This window comes from Trichechus manatus, unplaced genomic scaffold (genome assembly GCF_000243295.1).
Source record: "Trichechus manatus latirostris isolate Lorelei unplaced genomic scaffold, TriManLat1.0 scaffold00013, whole genome shotgun sequence".
In the NCBI taxonomy this organism is placed as follows: Eukaryota; Metazoa; Chordata; class Mammalia; order Sirenia; family Trichechidae; genus Trichechus; species Trichechus manatus.
The window spans coordinates 2,644,705-2,664,007 of NW_004443949.1; the positions used below are offsets into that span (position 1 = coordinate 2,644,705).

Consider the following 19,303-nt stretch of genomic DNA (forward strand, 5'->3'; position numbering starts at 1 on the left):
TTTGTGGCAGACCTGGCCCTAGAGCCCTGGGCTTATAGCAGGAAACAAAGTCCCTGCCCCCTAGGTGCAGTGATAATGAACAATTACAAAAGTAAATGTTAATGCTATGGAGAAAAATAAAGAAGGGTAAAGTGGTTGGGCAGCGCTGGAGTGGAGCTTGTTATTTTAATTGTGGTGGTGAAAGAGGAATCTAATAGTGACATTTGAGTTGAGACCTGGAGAACGTTAAAAGCCATGCAGACAAGTAGAGAAAAAGCACTCCGGCCCTGGGAGGTAGATTGCCTGGGGAATCCACGTAAGAGCACGGGCACGGTGGCTGGGAGAGAGTAAGCAAGGGGTAAAATGGTACGATAAGATCTAAAGGTAGGATCTACAGAATACCTTCACCATGATTGCAAGTAGCCTGCGTTGTTTGGTATAATAACAACAATACTAACAGTAAAAGGTCCTTTTGCAATTCCAACCTCCGCATCTCCACACTTGCCAAGAAAAGTACGCCCGGGAGCTCTACTCAATCAGTGCGTAACCTCTAGAGATCGCTGTAGTATCAGAATAAAAAGAATGCGCTCACTCATGACTCTGATCATCTATGGCCTAAACTAAGCCTAATCCGCGCTGGCGAGACCTGCCCGAAAACCTTTCTGACTCAGCTACCCGGGTCACCTCAGTCACTCTGCCAGCCACGCACCGCCGCGCGGGAGGCGCGCGTGCGCAGAGGCGCTGCACGGCCGCCGGCAGCCGGCGCACCGAGGGCCCCGCCCAGCCCGCCCGTGGGCGTGGGTAAGCCTGTCGCAAAGCCACGCTTCGGAAGCTGCGGCGGGCTGCCCCGTGAACGTGTCGCGGGAGCAACGCGCGTCGTAAAAAGTCGCGGTGGAGCTTCCCTACACTCCTCAGACCAGACGCTTTACGGTGCTAGTCACTTCCGAACTGGGAGATGTCGGCGGCCGGCTGGGCGGGGCTGCTGGGTCCTCCCGGAGACTTTGCGAAGCGGCTCCTGGTGACCGGGGGTGCTGGTTTCATGTAGGTAACGGCGCCGCTTGCTGGGCAGTGGTTCCCAGCAACCCCAACCCTTGCCTGGGGCGCTGCTAGCCCTTGGCAAGCTTCGGGAGTAGCTTTGGGTGTCTGATAGGGGGAGCACCCATACGACCCGGATCATCCTACTTTCTCCCCCGTCCTGGACCTCCGAAGACGTGGTTCCTTTGGAACTGCGACTTCTTTAAAACGCCCCCCTCCCAAAGCAGAAATAACTGTGGTACTATTCGCTCTCCTACCTGGCCTGGGCTTCTTACCACTTGTCACTTCTCTAAATGCGCCCACATTACTGTGAGCTCCTAACCTACAGCCTCCCACCCCCCGGTCACGCAGACTCGCAGCATATAGGCGCCCCCCCCCCATGATTTTTGAATTGTAAAGGCATTCATTTATTCAACAGATTAAAGAAAAAAATTGGTGCTTCTTTTCCTCACACACCCACGTTCCATCAGCAAGTACTCTACTTTCAAAGTGTGTTCTAAGGCGACCCCTTGTCACCACCCACCCCATTCTACTCTAGTTCATGTCGCCGTCTTTTGCCTTGACGACCGCAGTAGCCTCCTTGGGCGTACGATTTGTTTCCTTAGAGTCTAGTCTTCACACAGCAGCCAGTGTTTTTAGTGTGTTAGGTTTTACTTCGCTGATTCCTGTCAGACTGACTATAGTGCGAACGACTTACCACGCCTAGGAGACTGTGTCCTGGTGCCTGCACTATTCCAACCTGCTCTCCCACCGTCCTACCCGCTGCTTTTCTGTGCGTGCCACGCTTACCGTCTTCCTCCTCCTGAAACACAGCAGGCTTGTTCCTCCTGTCCTGAAGCCTTTGCACTTGCTTGCCGGTTTGCTGAGACTATTCATCACTCAGTTCAGAGAGGCTTTACCCGACCACCCTGTCCAAAATAACCTCTCTCTCTACTAACCGGTTTTATTTTTTTGTAACACTTATCACTACCTGAAATTGTTATTTATGTGTTGACTTGTTTATTGCCTGCGTCCCCACTCTAGAATGTAAACTCCATGAGGGCAGAGACTGTTCACTCAGCACCTGGAGGAATGCCTGGCCGGTTTTATAAAGACCTTCAGTAATTGTTGAATGGGTGAATGCATGAACAACAAATGGGAAACTCTCCTGCCTTCAAGGAACTCAACCTCTAGTGGAGGAAGAGGGAACATGGGGATCCTTTTATATTGCCCGTTAACATGTTCAGTCACCTCTTCTTATCTGACAGTCACTTGGAGGAGGTAATAAGAGCACGGGCACGAAAGGGTGGTAGATGAGTGAGAGGGCTGGTCCAGGAAGGCTGGGCCCTAGAAAATACCTTGAAAGGGCTGCCAGGTACAAACTCTGAGTTACCAATTTGGCCCTTGTTCCTGGGAGCCTAATGTTTTAGGTGCACGTATGCCCCTGGTTTCACTCTAGGGCACTCTGAAGCCCAGGAGTCAACTACGGATATACAACTCAGGATGGTTTCAGCCTTCACTAGCCTTGGAAACTTGAATTCGGTCTAGGACTCCCTTCCCCCACCCAGGATCCTGATTAACATTACCAAATTCTCAGACCAAGAGAGAGCAATTGCAGTAGAACTGCTGTGAACATAGGCAGCTATGTTCAGATGGACTTAATTTTTACATAATTTTACCTTCAGTCCCTAAAAAGGAACATTATGGTTTCAGCACAGTTGCCTTGACAACCACCTGTTGTAGGAGCCCGGGTGGCGCAGTGGTTAAAGTGCTCGGCTGTGAGCCGAAAGGTCAGCGGTTCAAACCCACCGGTGCTCTGTGGCAGAAAGATGTGGCAGTCTGCATCCGTAAAGATTTACAGCCTTGGAAACCCTGTGGGGCAGTTCTACTCTCCTATAGGGTTGCTATGAGTCAGAATCAACTTGACGGCAGTGGGTTTAGTTTTTTTTTTTTTTTTTTTTTAACTCCCACACTCAAGGTAGGCACAGACAGCATCATTTGGTTAAATGAATTATTTTCTTAGCCCTAATGGTGCAGTGGTTAGGAGCTCGGAAGGTTGGTAGTTCGAATCCACCAGTCACTCCTTGGAAACCCTACGGGGCAGTTCTACTCCGTCCTGTAGGGTTGCTATGAGTTGGAATTGACTCAATGGCAATGGGTTTAGGACCTGTAAATTCTCTTCTCCGTGGTCTAAAAGTAGTATAAGCTTTTGTGTATAGATACTGTTGAGTTTGGTGAGAACTGTGTATTCAGTGTAGCTGTATTCAGTTATCTTGGAAAAATTTATCTTTGAATATTTTCCTAATGTTTGATAAAGAAAAATAGAAGAACTTAGGGAGAAGGTTAAACTTTTCCACCAACAAATATTTTTTTCTTCTAGTGCATCACATGTGATTGTCTCTTTAGTAGAAGATTATCCAAACTATATGATCATAAATCTAGACAAGGTAAGTTTTATAAAAATGAGCTGCATGCATTGAAACTTCACTGAATTAAAAAAAAAAAAAAGAATCCTAGTGACACAGTAGTTAAGAGCTTGGCTACTAACCAAAAGGTCGGCAGTTCAAATCCACTAGCTGCTCCTTGGAAACCCTATGGGGCAGTTCTGCTCTGTCCTGTAGGGTCCCTGTGAGTCAGAAGTGACTCGAAGGCAGTGGGTTTGGGTTTGGGTTTATCACACTGATATTTCAGTTTTTTATTTAGTCATTTGAGCATCTCAGGGGCCTATATAGTCATGAGTTCAGGCTGATTTTACCTTTCACGAAGTTTTTTGAAACTTTTATTTATTATAGTAGTCCGTAAAGTAAATGTTTGAAGTACAGTATTTTTGCCAAAACAAAATCTTCTTTACCCTTTCTCAGTTCAACATTTAGTGTAGTCTTGTGGTTACTAGTCTTTTACTGGAGTTAGTACACGCCATATTATTTCATTTTATACCTGCCACCTCCTGGAAAATTATATAACATTTTTTAAAAATTAAAGTGCAATTAAATTTAGTTTTGAGAGTTTTGCAGTTGCAATTGGAGTCTCCCTGGAGAGCCTGAAAGCCATGATTGGTAATCACTGAAATGACTGTTGAGTTTAAACACAAGATGCAAATAGTCAACCTTAATTTCATAAACTAATAGTAAAAAATGTACAGGCAAAGAATAAGCTTCAAGTCTTATGAATTTTTGCCTGCCTTCCTATTATGGACAGAATTTTCTCCCCCATCTCTACACGTTACCAATAGTTAACTTAGAACAGGTATGATGAGTGGTACGTAACACAGGTGTAATTGTTTTCATTCACTAATTCTGTTTCAGTAAGAAATGGTAAATTCTTTTAGCCACCAGTGGCAGGAGACAAATCTGAAAACCGGGACATTTTTAAAGTAGTGATTTATAGAAAGTAATTTTTTTTTAATTTTGAAAAGATAACAAAATTACCTGTATTTTGTTTTTGACTTTTTTAAGATGTTACAAACTTAAAAACATAAAGAGTAAGCATATTGTAAGAGGACATGTTCGGTAGGAGTAATAGTCCACATGAACCACGGCCTCATCTAGCCTGAGACTAGAAGAACTAGATGGATCCTGGCTACCACTACCAACTGTTCTGACTAGGGATGCCATAGAAGGTCCTGGATAGACAGGGAGAAAAATGTAGAACAAAACTTAAATTCCTAAAAAAGGCCAGACTTATTGACTGATAGAGATTAGAGGAACCCTTGAGATTACTGCCCTAAGACACCCTTTGAACTTGGAGCTGAAGCTACTCCCGGTGGTCACCTTTCATCCAAATAATAGGTTGGCGTATAAAATAATCAATATCACCTGTGAGTACTGTGCTCACCTTGAGTAAACAACTACATGAGACCAAACGATCAACATTTATGCTGAAACAAAGATGAAAAGCTAAGGAGGGGCAGGGAAGCTAGATTAATGGAAACAGAACAAGCAGAATGGAAATAATGAGAATGTTGACACATTGTGAAGAATCTAACCAGTACTGTGGAACAATGTGTATAAAAATTGTTAAATGGGAACCTAATTTGCTATGTAAACTTTTACCTAAAATGCAATAAAATATTTTTTAAAGAGAACATGTTATTGTATTACAATCAGAATATCTATAGCGTTTCAGATAAATTGGTATTTTATAAGAAAAGTTAATATTTATGACTGTGTTGTTTCTCCCCTACTTTCTCATTTTAAGCTGGATTACTGTGCAAGTTTGAAGAATCTTGAAACCATTTCTACCAAACAAAATTACAAATTTATACAGGTATGAAAGTTTTCTTATAATTTTTGTGCCTGTTCAGTCACATGGAGATTATAGTATCTGCTTTACAAGCTTGTGAATACAGAATTGGGGAGGACACTTATTAAAGACCTTTTGAAAGATCAAGTAGTTTATTTCTAGAAGTAACATGTACTATAGAGGATACGATTAGATTGACACCACATAAAAAGCTACATGTGATTTTTGGTTTCTTGATAGATCTGTTAGTACCTGATTGAACTGACAAAGTTTGTGATGTTAGGTCCTCATTAGCCTCTTTAATAAGATCTTTCTGGGATTTGAGAGGATTGATGTAGGATGAGATGTTACTTGGAAAGAGCAGCCAATAGCCAAAAGTGTACCATGTAACTCATAGCTTGGTCTTCTGCCCTGAAAGTTGATTGGCTCTGGAGTGCTGATTCATACTGAACACTCTTAGAAGAGTCCAAAGTATAGAACAGAGTGCCAGTTCATTAATTTGCAAAGACAAATGTTACCGTCAGGTGAAACTATTTCTTGTGATTTATGTTTTATTTTTTAGAAGTGATCCTATTAACTTTCCTTTTAACCATAAAGCTTAAAGAATATACTAAGTAACCATTTCGTAATTCTGTTCTATATGAAAGTTGACTTCACTCACCAAAGAATTGTTGAGAAATTCATATTTTTATACGAATTAATGCACATATAAAATCAAAGGTACTCACGATTTTACTTAGTTTTTCAAAATACTATTCCATTTCTTACAGTTACTTTAAATATATTTCAATAAGGTTATCTCCAAATTTTTTTAAGAGTATTTTAAATATTTCTCTATTAGTATAGTGGCCTTAGGTTGGCAAGAAGGTTATTAAAAAACTAGAACAGTGCTTAGTAGTAGTTGGTGTTCAGTAAACTATTGTGTTGGACACTTATTTTCACAAATATTTTGAATTGAATATTTTTATATCCTGAGATGCTGGATAAATAGTTACTATTATACTTGAACACTTGGTTGAATTTTCAAGATATTCTCTGTAAGGTCCAGGGGGAGAGACTGGAGGGAATGTTGGTACAGATTGATTTTTTTCTTATCATTTTTTGTTCCTGTAGTAAAAATAATTATAATGAATGGAGTACTCAATGAAATTTCATTTTTTCATGTTTGCTTGTTTATATAGGGTGACATATGTGATTCTCACTTTGTGAAACTGCTTTTTGAAACACAGAAAATAGATATAGTACTACATTTTGCTGCGCAAACACATGTAGGTAAGCGTTGTTTTATGTTACAGTTACGATTGCCACATTTTTTCCCAGGGGCTAATTAGTTTGAATCAGAGTCCAGCAGTGGGGTTGAATAAGTAAGTGCTTAATGAAGTAAGTACTTAATGTACATCTTTGAAAGACGATACACCATGCTCTACTGGAAAAATACACCTGTGGTCACTGCGTTATCAATATACTTCGTGCTTTTTAGATTACTTTTATTAGTATATAGGCTGAAATGTAACCTTGAATGCCATCTTGAAACTTTGAATTTAACTAAATTCAGGATAGTGATTACTTCTGAAGGGGAGGAGGAGTATAGCCTTCAACTGTATTTTTATGTTTTTTTTTTTTAAGCCAGGTGGTGAGTATACAGATGAACATTGTATCAGTGTCTATACCATTTTGTGAATCCGAATTGTTTTCTAATAATTGGTCTAACATCTTATATTGTAAAATATGTATCCAGAATAATTTAGAAGTATAGTTAAATACTGATGATGTAGCCATCATCCAAACAAAAGAATCCCCTTTAGTAGTAGTATACTATTGCCCATTGCCTGATTTTAAAGGAATCATTTCCTTTGCTTTTCTCCATAGCAGTTTTGTGCCTATGTATTTATTCCTGAACAATATAAGTTAGTTTTGCGTGTTTTTAAACTTCATAGGAACGTATATGTAAAACTATATGTGGGTTTTTTGTTTTGTCTTGGTCAACGTCTGTGTAGGTTCACCCACGTAGTTGCATGTACGTGTAGTCTGTTCATTTCCAGTGCCATTCTAAGAATATACCACAGTTATTTTACTGTCAGTGGACATTTAGGTTGTTTACACTTCTGGGCAATTTTGAACAGTACTACCATGAACATGATACATGTATCTTGAACATGAACATGATACGTGTACTACGAAGGTACATGTATCTTGGTACACACAAGCACACATTTCTGTCAGATATATAGCTAGCATCACAAGATCTGCATACTTCAACCTTGTGATAACGTTAAACTCTTTTCCAAAGTAATTGTACCAATTTCCACTCCCTCAGAGGGGCGTTGTCTTAGGCATCTAGTGCTGATATAACAGAAATACCACATGTGGATGGCTTTAACAAAGAGAAGTTTATTCTCTCGAGAGTCCAGCAGGCTACAAGTCCAAATTCAGGGCGTCAGCTCCAGGGGAATGCTTTCTCTGTCAGCTCTGGAGGAAGGTCCGTATCATCAGTCTTCCCTTGGTCTGGGAGCTACTCTGCAGAGGAACGTCAGGTCCAAAGGGCGAGCTCTGCTCCTGGCACTGCTTTCTTGGTGGTATGAGGTTCCCATGTGTTTCTGCTCACTTCTCTCTTTTATATCTCAAAAGAGATTGGATTAAGACACTATCCAATCTTGTATACCTCATCAGTAAACTGCTGCTAATCCATTTTATTAGATCATAGTGATTGAATTTACAACACATAAGGAAATCACATCAGATTACAAGATGGTACACAATTATACAGTACTGGGAATCATGACCCAGCCAAGTTGACAGATATTTTTGGGGGACACAATTCAATCCATGACAGGCATGTATGAGACTCCCTGTTGCTCCAGATCTCACCAAAGCCTGGTATTGGCAGACTTTTTCATTTTTGCCAATCTGAGTGGTATGTAGTAGGATCTTACTGTGGTTTTAAGTTGCATTTCCCTATTGCTAAAGAGGCTGAGTACCTTTTATGTTTATTAGCAATTCTTTTAAAGTGAATTTATTTTAAAGTAATTTATCCAGCATTTGTTATTGTTTTCAGCAATATCTGAAAAACCTAGTCCTCTGCTAGAGAAAACTGGAAGTTTCATACTATTTTAAAATTTAAGAACATTTTACATTTAGATGTATCACTACTTATTTTCTTCTTTTTATAATGAAAAATGTGTGCTGCAAATTTAGCACTGATACTTTGCTAGGTTCTAAGAATTTACATAAAAGAGCCCTAGTGGCGCAATGGTTAAGTGCTCGGTTGCAAACTGAAAGGTTGTCGGTTCAAACCCGCCAGCAGCTCTGCAGGAGGAAGATGTGACAGTCTGCTTCTGTAAAGATTTACAGCCTTGGAAACCTATGTATTTTAAGTTTAAAGAAGTGACGAATACGATGCAGTTGTGCTTGTTTTCTAAAATGACTGTAGCTGTGGTGGATGAAGACCAGTGCATAGTGCTGACCTTAAACCTGTGTAGACTGTCGGTTATTTGTTTTGTCCCTTGGGTGGCTGGTTTTAGCTGTTTTTTCTTTTTACCCAGATCTTTCGTTTGTACGTGCCTTTGAGTTTACATATGTTAATGTTTACGGCACTCACGTTTTGCTAAATGCTGCTTATGAAGCCCAAGTGGAGAAGTTCATTTATGTCAGCACCGATGAAGTGTATGGAGGCAGTCTTGATAAGGTAAGTGTAGACAATATGTGTCTCACTTCTTTGCCATGTACTACAATAAAATCTGTTTTATTAAAACCTACTCTGGGCTTTTTTCATTCTCTAACTATACAAACTTGTGAGAATCTCAAAAATGTTAACTCCATTGTCCCTTCTGTTCAAATAAAATGCTGCCACCCCAAATGGGGAACAGCAGCCTAGTCTTGTACTGGTTTTTACATCACTTGACTGATGATATTTTGCAAGAGAGCAGCAAATCTCACCTGTTTGTCTGTCTTACACAGACGATGAACATCCTTTTCATGGCCAAGCATAAGTAAGTTAGGCTGCAGCGTACTTCCTGCCGTGGTACTGGCTGCAGCTGCTCACCTTTCCCTCCTGCTCAGGAAGGCATATTGGGATGCCCAGGAGTGAGTGTGGAATTATTGTAGAATCTAGAATCTGCTCTTTAAAAAAAAAAAAAAAAATCATTCCTAAATGTATTTTCATGCCCACCCCCCAAAAAAAATGCTCCTTTCTCCGGTCTTTTTTTTCCATAGCATTTGCAGTGACTTCATTTTGTTTTAGCTTTTAGTTTTTTGTTGTGTTTTTTACCAAGTACATGTACATAGTAAAAAAAAAAAATCAAATAGTTCACAAGACTTATAACGAGAAAAAAACAAACCCTAATCACTTCTCCTCAAACCACGTCTTGCTTCTGAGAAGCAACCATATTCAAATCCTGTTGCAGTTTTTATCAGGTGAGCTGCTTCTTGTACCCTTCCCACCCTACTGCAGCTCTGCTACAGTGGGCAGAAGGAAAGTTTTAACACATAAGTCAGATCGTGGCTTCACTGTGCTGAGAACATACAGTGGCCTCCAGGTTTGGCGCATTCTGCCTCCCTCTGACCTCTGCTCCTGTCTCTCCTTCCCAGGGTAACTGTTACAGCCACACAGCCCTCTCTCCTTCCCCGGGTGACTGCTGCAGCCACACAGCCCTCTCTCCTTCCCTGGGTGACTGCTCCAGCCACACAGCCCTCTCTCCTTCCCCAGGTGACTGCTCCAGCCACACAGCCCTCTCCTTCCCTGGTGACTGCTCCAGCCACACAGCCCTCTCTCCTTCCCTGGTGACTGCTCCAGCCACACAGACCTCTCTCCTTCCCCGGCTGACTGCTCCAGCCACACAGCCCTCTCTCCTTCCCCGGCTGACTGCTCCAGCCACACAGCCCCTCGCTTCTGGAGACATTCTCTGCCTCACGGCTTTACACTTGCTGCTCTCTCTGCCTGGCTCACAGGGCTGTTATGGGGATGAAAGAAGTTATTTATTCCTTGTGAAGTGCTTAGAAAAACGTCAGGCACATAATTGGGGCTCAGTAAGTGGTTTTTAAAATGTAGTGATTTCTAGTTAGAAATTATACATAAGACTTATTTTTGAAATATGTCTTTTTAAAATTAGGAATTTGATGAATCTTCACCCAAGCAACCTACGAATCCCTATGCATCATCTAAGGCAGCTGCTGAATGTTTTGTACAGTCTTACTGGGAACGGTACAAGGTAAGAGCTGATTCCAGAAACTTTGGAATCTTTTTTATTTTGGACGTCAGTGTTAAACTCCAAGTTAGCGTTAGCAGTATTTCATTTTTAGCTTATAAGATGTATATTGTGAAAAGTTATGTGTTACGGATTTTTAAAAAAACAACTCATTTCCTATACTGTGTAGACAAAGTAGGACCTACCTCTTGTTCTGCTCGTAATTTAAAGGAACAATTTGTATATACTTTTCTTCTTCTTCAGTAATAGGTAGAGTGTTACGGTTACAATGAACGTCCGTTTGGAATTTCCTGGCTCCCAGGACTCCTGTGAGTGGAGGAAGACAGAGAGGGATGATTCACTTAGCTGCAGGGCTCCTTACTGTGTGATTCTGTTCTCTTAGTTCCTCTTGGATGGGAGGTGGACTTGCCATGAGGGCGCCGCCCATGAGGTAGCCTTAGCCATGTGAATCGTCCACTCTAAGTCCCTTCGTTTGGCTTTCCACTCATCTCTTCTGGAGGTAGTAGGGATGGGTCAGAAAGGCAAGCCGAGCGATGAATTACGATTCTCTTGCCTATTGTCTTCCAGCGACATTGGTCCCTTTCCCCTTCCTGGCAGCTCTTTTTGTTTGTAAGGGTTGGTACAAGAGAGAGCCAGCTGGAAGTTAGCATCTAACCAAACCCATAATCCTAGAGGTGGTCTTTGAAATAATCAAGTGGAAACCTCCCCAGTTTTTCGCCACCAAACCTGCAAACCTGCTTCCATCCATCCTCATCCTCCCCTTGTCCCAGTGGAGAGAATGGTCTTCTGAGTACTTTTGGAACCTCTGCCTTTATCTGAATCCCATCCTCTCCTGTCTTGTCTTACAGCAGAAACAACCCCTTCGCTTCTCTCTGTAAGTTGTGTGGAGTTATTTTAGGCAAAGTCACCCATATTTTAAAATTCTCTCTCTTTAAAATAAGCGTTACTATTGGACCTTTCCCTTACCCTAACGTTGAATATTCTTTAAGTTTCCAGTTGTCATCACAAGAAGCAGTAATGTTTATGGACCACATCAATATCCTGAAAAGGTAAATTTTATTTCTAAATTCCTAGTGGTTTGTAAATGATTGTAATTTTTCATTATTTAAAATCATCATTCTTCAGTTATTTGTCCAAAATAATTTGTTATAGTTATATAGAATTATGTGCTGTACAGGCCACATGCAGATTTCATCACACTTAGAGTTTGAAGACTTGAGTTTGTCTCAGCCTGACAGCTTACCAGGTGGTGTGACTTGAGGCCCTTTGAACTCTTCTTTAAATTAGGGGGAATGATCATACAGAGAAAGGTGTCTTGAGGTCCCACTGAGATGATGTATTTGAAAATGCCTTGTAAACTCTAAAGCACTACAGAGTACCACCATGGTACCATCACGGTGCAAGGGTGATGCTCAGTTTGCAATCAGACCAGTATGTCAGGATGTACAGAAATTTGAAAGCTAGTCAAATAGTAATGCAGGAAGCTTGTCCGTGAATTTGTCTTACAATTACCTGGTTTACTGTGTCCGACCCATTTTTATTGTTGGGGCCTGAATGTCTTCCAGAAAGTCACGCAAAGTAGTAAATAGAATAATGCAGTGAAAGGCTAAAATGCCTGTATAGTTGGTTCTGTATCATTAGACACAGTTTTAGTTAACTGTCACCTGCTCTACCTAAATTTGGAGACTGGGTTTTCTCACTTCCCGACTGTGTAGATCTTACTGCCCAAAGGAAAGGACCGTATCATGATCTGCTGGTATTAATAACTACTTTGCCTAATTTTTGGAGTCTTTTTAAAAAGATTCATTATAAATTTAGTAATTTCTTATCTTTTCCTGATGAACATAGTTGTTCTTTGAATCCAAGGGCACTGGAATCACCTTTCATTAAGTCCACAAGTACTTACCGAGTAGGCACTAGGTATAAAGCTCTAAGTAACTTGTGATTCCTACCGTTATAAAATCAGTGGGTGAGGTTTGTGATGCAGGCAAACTGTTCATGAAGATTTCTGTAAAATTTTCCACTATTTTTATCATTTTATCTTCACATTTAATCCTCACATTTATCTAGCAGATAACTGGGTTGGTGAAACAGGAAGGTATCTTAGAGTTATTTTACTTATCAAATATTATAGTAGATTTTTTTCTTAAACTCCCAATAAAAAGAATCAGAATTTATTCATATGTATATTTCTTAATAATAGTAATAATCTTATGCCAAGTTCAGATTCATATTATTGTATGACTTTCCAGAATCTGAAATGATACTTAAATATTCTTTCAGGTTATTCCAAAATTTATCTCTTTACTACAACACAACAGGAAATGGTATGTTATTTACCTTTGTCTCACGTGCTTTTCTGGTTTGTTGATTGTATTTGGTGACGGTCTTTCTTGAAAATTATAAAGTCTTAGAGTTGGAGACCATAAAATTGAATGTGCCACCAAATATAAGAATTCCTTCCACATTCACTGTATTAGTTTTTTTTTTTTTTAATAATAAATGTAACTCTGTAACTTGTATTTATAGTTTACTTAGATAATTTCTACTCTTAAATTGTCTGTCATAGAACTTTGAATTATAGCATCAAAATTTGGCATCTGTCTTTATGTAATTTTACTTTTTTAAAGGATTTATTTAATTCATAGAACTTTAAATATTTCCTCAAAATGAATTCATGGCATAAAATTATGAATAAATACTTTTCAGGGACCACTTATACGTTTGCTGCTTTTTTGCTGAATACTCTCAGGAAGTTTGGGGGTCATTCAAGAACTATGGGTGAAATTCAGAAAAGTCTTGAGAACTGTGTTTCCAATAACGGATTTCTAGGATCCGCGTGGGAACTGCCTGCTCTGGAGTTGTGCCCAGTTTTTCTTTCCCCTGGTTTGAGTCCATTTCATGTAATCTTTTTAGCTGCATTCATGGATCAGGACTTCAGACAAGAAATTTCCTTTATGCTGCTGATGTAGTAGAAGCATTTCTCACTGTCCTCCAAAAGGGGAAACCAGGTGAAATTTATAACATTGGAACCAATTTTGAAATGTCAGTTGTACAGCTTGCTAAAGAACTAATACAGCTGGTATGTATATATTTTAAAAGAGTAATATTTTTAAAATTGTTACTAAATCAGTACAGTAGTCACTAATTTAGTCAAAATCAACAGTTTATAGTTTACTCAACTTAAGAGTGGGTAGAAAATGAAATTCATAATGATTCACACCATATGTATGCTAAGACGTATCGGTTGAGGTTGTGTCACTTGTTTAGTAACAGTTTTTCAAGAAAAAAATAAACCCAAATACATTAAGTGTACATACCCATTGTCAGGCACTCCTCGATTTCAGGAATACAAAGCCGTGTGTCCTAGAATCAAGAAACATATATATCAAGGAACATGAGATAAGAAATAATTACAGTGGTAAATGTAGATGTGTATTAGTGCCCATCAATTATAAAATCAGAATTCCAAAGAAAGAGTGACTGAGTAATAAACCCAAAAGCCAAAAAATGTCATGTCTCCCATAGTTTATAAAATGTATATTCTTTTTGAGCCTCAGATGGAATTTGAGTTATAAAATACAGAAAAATGTTATTCCTTATAGCTGTTTCCCCACCTTTTAGGAGGTTGTCTTCTCCCCCTTTTTAATCAGCTATTAAATACTGTTGTTGTTCTCTGGTCTTGTTTTATAATTTGACTCAAAAGCCTTCTCCATTTTGACAGATCAAAGAAACCAATTCTGAGTCTGAAATGGATAACTGGGTTGATTATGTTAATGATAGGTGAGTAATAAGTTTTACAAGGTCCAGGAAAGGTTGTGAAATCTTAGGTACTTATAAAATTATAGAATAGATGGACTGAAAACTAGTTTTATCACGAGTTTCTGTTAAAAATTTTTCCCTTAATTATAAATGTAATACAAAATTAACTGTGAACCTGTTACTTAATAGTTATGTAACTTAAAGAATATTGTTGACCCTTTCCAAGTATGAGGTTTTCTCAGGAATGATGATATTTTCTTTCCAAAAGTATTTTCAGGATTAATTATAATGTGTGTAAAGTATCTGACCTAGGGCCTGGCACATAAGAGTCCTTATAAATGTATGTGTATTTATTCGTTATTCAATTGCCAAGTGTTTAATGAGTTTCTTCTGTGTGCCTGGCACTGTACACATAACCTAGATCGTGGCTGAAATAAGGATAAACCACAGAGGGAGTTTAGGCATCTGGGATTATGGATGATTTATATAAATAAACAAATATATATATATATATATATATATATATATATATATATATATATATACACACTTTCTTTATTTTTCAAAGTTTTTACCATGAGCGTGTCATCAGGGCGAATTTTTTTCAAGAAAATTTTGAATTATGGTAAAGATGTAAAGACACAGTATTTATTTTACTGTTTAAATTTGTAAATATATTTTCACAATGTCATTTTAAATCTGTTTTGTTTGCCAAGACCTACAAATGACATGAGATACCCAATGAAGTCAGAAAAAATACATGGCTTAGGATGGAAACCTAAAGTGCCTTGGAAAGAAGGAATAAAGAAAACAAGTATGTTATGAATTGATAACTTTTTTGGGGGGGAACAGAAAGGTTAAGAAAAATTTGAAGGAATGGTAATTTATTTTTAGACTACTATACAAATACAGCAGAATATTGTGATGACTCATTTTCACTTTTCAAATTGTTGCATTTAATATATTTCTAGCTATAGTAATGCTTCCTAAGCATCTGGAATTTCACTAATTTCTTATCGGTCTTCTTATATCTTATTAACCCACTGCCGTCAAGTCGATTCTGGGTAATAGTGACCCTATAGGACAGAGTAGAACTGTCCCATAGGGCTTCCATGGAGCGGCTATTAGATTCGAACTGCCAACCTTTTGGTTAGCAGTCGAACACTTAACCACTGCTCCACCAGGGCATATATCAGATACCTACTTCATTGATTCTGAGGTGTACATTTTTTTCACATCCCTGAAAGGTATGTGTTTTACAATCACTGGTGTCTTATAATTATTACTGGCAGTTTTTTTTTAGTGGTTAGTAGAAAAATGGTCCATTTTAAGATTGGTGGCATCTTAGATTTGTTGAAATGTGGATAATTATGGTCTTTGCATGTCTTGAGTTTCTTTTGTATTGAAACAAATAAATAGGAAACAAGTTCATTATTTGCAGAAAAATCTATTAAAATAAGTGTATAGACTGTGCATGTATGTTAAAGCTCTATTTAGAAATATACTCAGAAAATTTTCTACAGGTTGTAGAAAAAGGTTTTGATTCAGACCTTGAATTACTTGTATTGAATTTTAAAATACAATTGAATGATAATTTTTAAACTGTCAGTAATTTTTGTCACTAAAACATCCTTTACCGATAGCTTAGCAACATAAAATGATGAGCTGACATGGTAGAAGGAAGCTCTTTTCATCTCACTGTGCCTGATACAGTATTACCATATTCACAGGAGCAAAATATTACACTTTTTTTTTCTAGAAAATACCTTCAAAAGCAGTGTTAATACTAAAATGCAAAGGACCCATATCCCCCCACAAATTCCCAAAAATCAGAATTTGTCTTAAACACTTATGCCAGCAAATCTAGTATTGAAGGACTTTTGATGCTAAAAAGAAAAAAGGTTGATTTTTTTTTTTAAAAATTGTGTTTTTGGTGAAAGTTTTCACAGAAAATTAAGTTCTCACTTAACAGTTTCTATGCAAATTATTCAGTGATATTGGTTATATTTTTCACAATATATCAGCGTTCTCATTATTTCCATTCTGGTTGTTCTGTTTCCCTTATTCTGGCGTCCCTGTTCCCCCTTACCTTCTCCTCTTTGGTCTAGGGAAAATGTTTGCAGTTTGGTTTCATTTAGATGATTATTTAGAGAAGCACAGTACTCGGTGATATTATTTATTTTATGGGCCAATCTGTCAAAAAAGGTTAATTTTTAATTCTAAATCTTTTAGATGATAAAATGTCTTTTGATTAACTTCATTGTTTAAGTCAGAAGCAAATTGTTTCTGTCCTTCAGCAACTCTTGTCTGCTGATTAGCTGATGGGCAGGCCCATCCGTGCAGCCTGAGTTGCCTTTTGTCTAACAGGAGCTCAGTAAATGTTACCTGTGTTTACTTCTCATGTTTCCTTTTTGTTTTTTTCCTGTCAGTTGAGTGGTACAGAGAGAATTTTCACAACTGGAAGAATGCGGAAAAGGCACTAGAACCCTTCCCAGTACAATCAGCATGTGTATAGTCAGGACAGTTTTTGGAGAAAGAAGAAAATTATCCTACCTCGACAAGTGATAAGAAATCAAGTGACCAAATTAAGTATCCTCTTTTTGCTTGGAATTAGATTCATGACTTACTGTATAAAATATAAACACAAAATCCTTCAATATTTGGAAGTTTTAGTATTAGCACAGGATTTAAATATGAAAATTCTTTCAGAAACCTTTTATCCTAAAAATTAGGAACCAGGAGACATAGAAAGACGACTCCTTACAGGTGGGTTGGGAGTGGAGAGTCTCCCAGTTCTGAGAACAGAGACGGAATTAAACTGGGCAGATGGCAGCCTTTCCTGCTATTGATCTCAGTGAGCTTCCAACCACACCTTTCCCACTGCCTAAAATTCTCTTTTAAGTTTTCATTTTTAGGCAATATAGGGTGAGCTTTATGCCCCAATTCACCTTTTTTTTTCTTTAAGGTCATGTTTTGCTATACAGGCAGTCCCTGGGTTACAAATGTCCGACTTACGTACAACCCGTAGTTATGAACCAACTCCTGCAAAGCCTGTTACATTAAAAATTCAAGATACATACAGGGGCTCTTAATAACAAATGAGCACTACTTCGCAGTGCTCATCAAAACATTATTATTATTACTGTACTATTATGTTAAAAATGTTTTAGTGTATCTGGAAGGGTTTCTTTAATGTTTTTTATGCATAGAAAGGCACACTATATACTATGACAAGCATTTGACTAACTAGTGTTAGATATGAACTGTACCTAACTGTTCCAACTTATGTACAAATTTGACCTGAAGACAGATTAAAGAATGGAACTCATTCGTAATCCAGGGACTGCCTGTGATTCCTTTAAAAATGAAATGGAAGCATATTCAGCACTTTTTGATATTTTTGTAAAATCAAGTTACATGTTTTTAAAAGATGAATGTAAAGTTATATTTTCAAAATCATTGTTGAAATATGTATAAGTAACCTTGTATCAGAAATTTTATCATGTATTTACTGTTTAAAATTTTATTTATAAACTTGTCAGTATTTTAATGTATTTAATGCATACTGTGGCTTTTTTTAGTAACATCTTTTATTTTGCTGTAGAAAAATAAAAATACTTGATCATATATATATTTACTCCTCTTTGCCTTAAAGACTCTAAAGTAACTTGAAAAAGGAACTGATTGAATATTGGGTTAAGAAAGGGGAAGAAGTCAAGGCTTTCTGGCTTTAGTGTGTGGGTAATGACTTGTTTTCTCTGAAGTAAGAAGGAAGATCATTAACTAAGAGGTGGTTGGAATAGGGAAATAGGAGTGGAGTAGGGGTTTCAGGTATGTGGAGAGTGGGAGAAGAGTGAGCAGATATGAAATCAGTAAGGATTTGCCAAACAGGAATGAAACATAAACTGAAGTTGAACACTGTAAATTTGAGTAGAATCAGAATTCTGAAATGTGTGCTTTTCTTTAACAGTGTTCAGTAACTTTAGATGTGGGTGAAGAAAATATAGATAGATAGAACCAGAATTGGGCATAGTACAAGTCAGGTAGGGCAGAAGGACTGAAGAGTTGAGAGTGAGAGAATGATTAAAATGATGCTCCATGGGTCTTGACTATGGAGGGAAGAAAATGATTCTAGAAGGGAGCCTATTGTGCTGGAGAAAAGCGGGAGGGGGAACGTGGAGTAAGAGGAGGTAAGAGCTCAGGGAGGCTAGGAAGCTATAGGCAAAAAGTGGGAGCAGGTAACACTTGGCTTCCATCCTGGTGACTAATCCAGCTTCCATTCCGGTAGTCGTGGCAGGTCCTTATTCTATGTCGATAAAGGTTTTGGAAGTCCTTCAGATTCTTTAGATTGGAGCATCTATGAGACAAACCTCTCTCTCCATGTTATTGACTATCTACAATAGCTTAATTTCAATGAATATACTAAACAAAATACCTGACTTCTATAGGATGAAAAAGGGTAAAAGGGAGAAGGAGATCCCATTCTATAGAACATAATTTCGTTCAGTGAAATACAGGCTAACAAGAGGGCATCTGTGTGGAGTTAGAGTTCAGATGCTTTTGATCAGTGGAGGGGACCACTTCCTTCTCTACAAGTGTCAGTTTGAACTAAGTAGATGTTTTGGAGGACTGGAGTGGAGTACATTCCTCCATATGTGTGTCCTAGGTCATTTGTTCTTGCACATATTTCTGTGTACACTTTTATTTCTAACTTTAGTGTACTCGGTATGACTTACTGTCTTAGTCATCTAGTGCTGCTCTAACAAATACCACAAGTGGATGGCTTTAACAAAAAAAATTTATTTCTTCACAGTAAAGTAGGCTACAAGTCCAGATTCAGGGCTTCAGCTCCAGGGGAAGGCTTTCTCTCTCTGTTGGCCTTCTTATCAATCTTCCCCTGGACTAGGAGCTTCTCCGCGCAGGGACCCCAGGTTCAAAGGATGTGCTCTGCTCCTGGCACTGCTTTTCTGGTAGTTTGAGGTTCCCCCAACTCTGCTTGCTTCCCTTTCCTTTTATCTCTTGTAAGAAAAGGTGGTGCAGGCCACACCCCAGGGAAACTCCCTTTACATTGGATCAGGGATGTGACCTTAGTAAGGGTGTTA

At 38.6% G+C, this 19,303-nt stretch overlaps 1 protein-coding gene across 3 annotated transcripts; it reads left to right on the forward strand.

The window, feature by feature from the left end:
* The first annotated feature begins 819 nt into the window (after positions 1-819).
* Positions 820-18,058, forward strand: TGDS (TDP-glucose 4,6-dehydratase). Of its 3 annotated transcripts, none has more exons than XM_023726699.1 (13): positions 930-1,020; positions 2,038-2,274; positions 3,374-3,440; positions 5,191-5,259; positions 6,417-6,507; positions 8,778-8,920; positions 10,344-10,442; positions 11,288-11,313; positions 11,429-11,488; positions 13,356-13,521; positions 14,164-14,222; positions 14,918-15,015; positions 16,631-18,058. In XM_023726699.1, the coding sequence occupies exons 2-13, from the start codon at positions 2,126-2,128 to the stop codon at positions 16,714-16,716; spliced, it is 1,113 nt and encodes a 370-aa protein (XP_023582467.1). In that variant the 5' UTR covers positions 930-1,020; positions 2,038-2,125; the 3' UTR covers positions 16,717-18,058. The 3 variants fall into 3 exon arrangements, with proteins under 3 accessions (XP_004371454.1, XP_023582467.1, XP_023582466.1); XM_023726698.1 differs by lacking the exon at positions 11,288-11,313 and adding an exon at positions 12,723-12,766 and having other exon boundaries at positions 16,631-18,054; XM_004371397.3 differs by lacking the exons at positions 2,038-2,274; positions 11,288-11,313 and adding an exon at positions 12,723-12,766 and having other exon boundaries at positions 820-1,020; positions 16,631-18,053.
* Positions 18,059-19,303: the final 1,245 nt, after the last annotated feature.

Excerpts from the sequence above, each read along its gene's own strand:
- TGDS (XM_023726698.1), top strand. The coding sequence starts at position 2,126 with ATGGGTGAATGCATGAACAACAAATGGGAAACTCTCCTGCCTTCAAGG. Across the intron at positions 2,275-3,373 it reads CTGACAGTCACTTGGAGGAG|TGCATCACATGTGATTGTCT; the intron begins GTAATAAGAGCA and ends TTTTTCTTCTAG. Across the intron at positions 5,260-6,416 it reads AAAATTACAAATTTATACAG|GGTGACATATGTGATTCTCA; the intron begins GTATGAAAGTTT and ends TTGTTTATATAG.